General features: G+C 42.1%; 1 protein-coding gene across 1 annotated transcript; it reads left to right on the top strand.

Moving 5' to 3' along the window:
* The first annotated feature begins 223 nt into the window (after nucleotides 1-223).
* LOC145435702 (uncharacterized) lies at nucleotides 224-4,978 on the top strand. The gene is made up of 3 exons (XM_080312995.1): nucleotides 224-2,000; nucleotides 2,076-2,259; nucleotides 4,638-4,978. Exons 1-3 carry the CDS (start codon nucleotides 1,507-1,509, stop codon nucleotides 4,734-4,736), a joined length of 777 nt encoding a protein of 258 aa, XP_080169121.1. The 5' UTR covers nucleotides 224-1,506; the 3' UTR covers nucleotides 4,737-4,978.
* Nucleotides 4,979-5,310: the final 332 nt, after the last annotated feature.

The following is a 5,310-nucleotide window of genomic DNA, read 5'->3' as shown; positions in this document are numbered from 1 at the left end:
AACCTAAATTTCAAATCACGACCGAAAACCATCCCATCACGTTGAAAATATACATTCTGGGCTGAAAATATCTCAGTTTATTCGTAGCATACCGAGATACACAAACACAGCGGCATTCATACTGAACTTTCTCCGTATTGAGTCCCCCTACATTGTTATCTTACGATATCAAGGTTCACCTAGAACAGGGGTGGGCAAACTACGGCCCGCGGGCCGCATGCGGCCCGCAACACGGTTCTGTGCGGCCCGCGAGAGTCTAAAGAAACTTTTTTTTTTTAATATAGATAAAATGCCTACTAAAAATCGAAATAATGCAGGCACTTGATTAAACTTTTTCTTAGTATATTTCACCATGATAATTTAGTGGTTCTCAAACCGGGGGCACCCCCTGGGGGCGTGCAGCTAAGCTCAACTAAAAAAAAATTCGCGCTAGGCGCGATTTACATACAATTCATATTCATAATTCATAGTTATTGCTCTGTATTTTGTATGAATTTCACATCTTAAAATCTCTCATCCACAGTCGTAACCTTCCATGTCAACAAACTATTCATTAGGTTTGCTAGCATCCTGGCTGCGTTTTGTGATATGACGATGAGGGGTGCGCGAAATCTTTCACCATCATAAGGGGGCGTGTCTTAAAAAGTTTGAGAACCACTGTTCCAAGGTTAATATTTCCTATATTATTTTTTATTTTAAATTTTGCTGCGCGACAGCCCGATCTTAAGGCCCACACAATTTAAAAGGTTTCAACTGCTAAACATCACAGAAATCCTAAACGAGATTGACATAATTCGGATCGCGAGTGAGATTTCAGATTGGCTACTCCTGTTTTAATTATTTCAGGAATTTGCTTATAAAAACGATTCGCTCGAGTCTTAGAGGTAGATTCGTTCTGTGTATGCGTATAATTGGGGTACTATTATTTTATCTACACCTGCGTGTTTGAAGAAAACATGGTTATGATGCTGTCAGCATTGTGTGTTCTGGAATTTAGGCAAAAGTGGAATCAGTATGAACAGATCGTTGCTCACAGATTTAAATTTCAATCCTGTTCTAAGAATCGGGATAACCGACTTTCATCTCTATAGTTTTGACAAGTTGGTTATTGAGGTCGGTCAGCCTATGAAATCTCGCGACTGTGTTTCTGACGCGTGTAAGATATCACCAAAGCAATGTTTTTTTTTTTAATAAGCACATATACTATCTCCATGTCATCACTATATAATCAAATACCAATATTGCGTTTTGGTTTATAATCCCAATTTTATATAGTGCGGCCCGCGAATGGATTCAGATGTTGAATGCGGCCCGCGAGCTCAAAAGTTTGCCCACCCCTGACCTATGATGACACCTGCTGATAAGAATTGTAATTAACAGACACATACTGCTGTATAAGTAGATAGGAAGCCGGGTATCGATGTGTACCGCAGAATCGCACATTGCGATCTATCTTGAAAATGTGATGTATAATGTGCGCGCCAATCCACAACACAGTTTCAAATTATGTGTGCGAAAGCTCAACTGTATTGCCATATATATTTCACTGTCAGTAAAATGATTACAGTCACATTCAAGTTATTCTGGGGAATAGAGACAACCCGACGTCTAATCGAAGTAATGGCGTCTCAGACTGAAACCACCGCATCGAGCGAAGTCTCAACTACGCAACGCAACAACGATGCATTCAAAGCTACACGAATGTGGAACGAAATAGTGGATGGATTTCGCGCAAAGGCTCGCTGCGGACGGCATAGAAGGCACACGCGGACATATGACATGACATATGACATCAATGATGATGATGAGCATTGCTTTACGGCCAACCGTGCCATTAAAGACTTGTGCGTTGTGTTGAACAGGCAGCAGCGTTGCGCTGGATTGGTCACGAAGGAAAAGGCTATCAAGTTACTGAGGATATTTATAGAGAAGCGCATCATCGAAGATATACACGGGAGATGGAAAATGGAGAACATATCAGCTGGGAGAATGTTATACAGGTATAACTATAGCTTACTCAATCTCGCATTTGAGATTGCGGAAAGTATTTATAAATGTATTCTAACACTTCGTAGGTTTCCGAAGAAAGACCAATGTCTGAACGCATCCAAATCGATTACGTATGCTTCCGTGTCTGCTACCTCATCTCGAGTTGTATCGCTAAAGCTTGAGTGCAAACGGAAGAGAGTGAGCTTCGTTATTCCGCGACGAAGATCAAGAATCGCGTTGAGTATTAAAACGTGCAAGAATCAAAGCCGGGTAAATTGTTACGGTCTATATCGCAGCAGGTATAGGAATTCCCCACACAGCATCCCTACTGTGGTACAGTCAAATTGCAAATACATTCGTAGTGCACGGAATGCTGTTTCTATATTACTGCATGGCTTAGCTATTGTGGATACGTTGCTGAAACGATCTTTCACATTTTATTCTACAGCTTTTCATGCGGAATATTAGTCAGGGTGTAGTACAGTGGCGGCTCGTGACAATATCGGGTGGTGGGGCAAGGGCCGCAAGCGACTTGTTATCAATATGACGTCACAGTAGCGTTTTTCAACGTTCATGATGGTCACATGAATTTCCCGTAAACAATGATTTTTGGATTTTTGGTGCGCTTTCACACGCTCTGACAAATGCTTCAGATCGCGATAACCAATTTTGTTCCAACAAGAGACACTGCTTCCGGTACCGGCACTGTCGAATAAAAGACAGTAAAACCAAAACAAGGCGTTTTTATCCTCGCTATAAGTAAGCCATTCATTTTTATCGAAATGCGCTGAAGAAAAGGCACGAGTGCGTTTTCCTCCGGCGTACGATTGGACCAATGGGCAATTTCTAGGCTGATACGGACCTAGTCGCTTTACCTCTAATTTTTGCTCTAAAGGCAGCTGGCTAAACGGCGTACGAAGCAAAGATTCAACAGGATTCATGTTCGCACTTGACCTGACTACTTATCTGCAGAAATGGAAATGACTATAAATCGAGAGATTGCGTATGCCTTACTGGAAAGGTCAACGAGTTCGGACACATACGCAATTGTTATCTCATAGATTGGACAAGGAAATGTCATATTGAATCCAAAACATCATTCTGAAGAACTACGGATAGCAGCCTCGGAAATTCGGTCCCGGTACAGCTTGGGAGATTTTGACCTTGAGGCTGGAGATTGTCACACGACACATACGGCTTACGGTCTATAGTGTCTACTGTCTATATGTCTGCTGCAAAATCGCCTTCGGAAAATATATTACTGAATAAATACGTGGATGAAAGCCGAAAACTTGGTACACTGTTACATGAAATCATCGAGAAGTAGCCTCATGACCGTTTTCGGTATGGTACACTGTCGAATTAATACGAATTGATCAACGCCGAATTTTGCGTAAAATTTACTGAGGAATAGGCTTATCAAGCGATAAGCTGTTAGCCGCCATCGAAAACGAAACAGCTATCGCGCTTGACATGGGTTGTAATTGTGAGCAAATGGCCCGAAGGCCACCATTCCACGGTGAAATTGACATTGGAGAATATAAAATAAAACTAAATATTTGAATGCAAACCGAGGATGTTAGTTAACTGTTTCATGATATCATCATCTCATCACCTATCTCAGTATGGAACACAGATACACCGGCTTTTGCGTGAAATCCGCAATGCGTTAGGTAGGCTAAGTGTCAGATCAGCGCACATCTCTACCATACTCGAACTTGATAACGAAATTGCTGCCCTAATCATTGAGTGCCAACCTTGAGACTTGGCACAGCGTTCGATACTAAAATCAAGACATACCATGTAAAAGCTCATGACGGATCTAGCTAAGGAGCATCGTTAAAATAAATGGAGACCAATACCGGCGTTGCGTGAAATATGTTTGCGATACATGACGGATTAGCACACACTCGACTTTGGAAACGGAATTACTACCCTAAACTTTGAGTAGAAACCCTGAAACTTAGGACAGTGTTAAATACCACCATCACGACATGACATACCAAGTTTCAAGAATTATCATGGTGTGAAACACCATCAAAATCGACCTATACCAGCAAAGGTCGACTCAACGCATATCACGGTATCCGAGTTCAGATATAGATACGATTGTTACATCACACCTTAGGGGCGACAGGCATATATGTCCCGGTTGCTCGGCCATTTTACGAATAGGAGAGAGTATATCACCGTTTCTTGATTGTGCGCGGCTTTGAGAGAATAGATAGTGAAAGCTTGTTATGAGCGCTACCGGGGCAAGCCCCGGCTAGGCATTCACAAAGCGAAAACACAGAAGATAATTCGATTTTCGCAGAGACTTCTCTATGTATGGGCATTTGCAAGCGAAAGCAATAGAAGAACGCGGGTTTCGGTGTGATCTCGATATATATTGAGCGCCGTGCGTCTATAAATGGTTAAATTGTTATTGAACATAATTTTAGGTGGGGCAATGCCCCAGTTGCCCTATAGGACGAGCCGCCACTGGTGTAGTATCAAAATGAATAGCGAATGTTCCACAGTACAGACGATGCCTTATTTAGGTACATTTTATATCGCGATATCACTGACATATGTTGTGTTTGTGTGTGTGTGTCTCTGTGATATTATAAGAGTTAGCCTATGCATTTACTTTTCCATTACATTTGCAGGGAACGAGAGGAGCAGTACGAACCCCGCCGAAGACATTGAGATATTCGGTTATACGAAACGATGGTGCATTTGAAATTCCTCCATATCAAGTCACATAGTCATTATCATTACCGCAGTGAGAGATTTGCATGCTGAAAGATGCCAGCAATCATCAATTCTCAATCTCACTTTTATATAAGCCTAGTCGCGCCACCTTGCGTCAAATATCGTTGAACTGCGTGACCCAATTTTATTTTCTGTCGCCCTGTTCTATACATAGGATACTGTTTTCTTACTATTTGATCACTTCATCGCTTTCTCAGTAGTGCTTGCCAATTAAAATATAGAGATGTATGCGATGCTTTCGACTCTAATTATATTGTTGAACCTGACTGGACTACTAAATATGCAGTGCTGGGATCGATGATGGATCGGCGATTCTGTATAAACCAATATATCCATGTCAACCGAACACATTGTACATTGCAGGAGTTCATGACGAACATTGGTCCTATTCCACCTAAAAACAAAACGTAGACTGATCATGCTCGGTTCAGAGTGCATTATTGGACTTCGCAATGCAGCTGCTTAGCCTGCTGTGTCATGAACTAGAGATAGGATGGGTAAACTACGGCCCGCGGCCCGCGACAGTATTAGGGAGGTGAGAGGCGGGTTTTGGGCGTCGAGACCACT

Source organism: Botryllus schlosseri, chromosome 3 (assembly GCF_051294905.1).
Source record: "Botryllus schlosseri isolate E-star chromosome 3, Bs_hap1, whole genome shotgun sequence".
Taxonomy (NCBI): Eukaryota; Metazoa; Chordata; class Ascidiacea; order Stolidobranchia; family Styelidae; genus Botryllus; species Botryllus schlosseri.
The sequence above is the reverse complement of the archived record's forward strand: the minus strand, read 5'-3'. Positions and strand labels throughout refer to the sequence as shown.

Bases quoted from the DNA above. Each gene is read 5' to 3' on its own strand.
- LOC145435702 (XM_080312995.1), top strand. From the start codon at position 1,507: ATGTGTGCGAAAGCTCAACTGTATTGCCATATATATTTCACTGTCAGT. The intron at 2,001-2,075 runs GTATAACTATAG...AACACTTCGTAG, and splicing joins GCTGGGAGAATGTTATACAG to GTTTCCGAAGAAAGACCAAT. The intron at 2,260-4,637 runs GTAAATTGTTAC...TTACATTTGCAG, and splicing joins CGTGCAAGAATCAAAGCCGG to GGAACGAGAGGAGCAGTACG.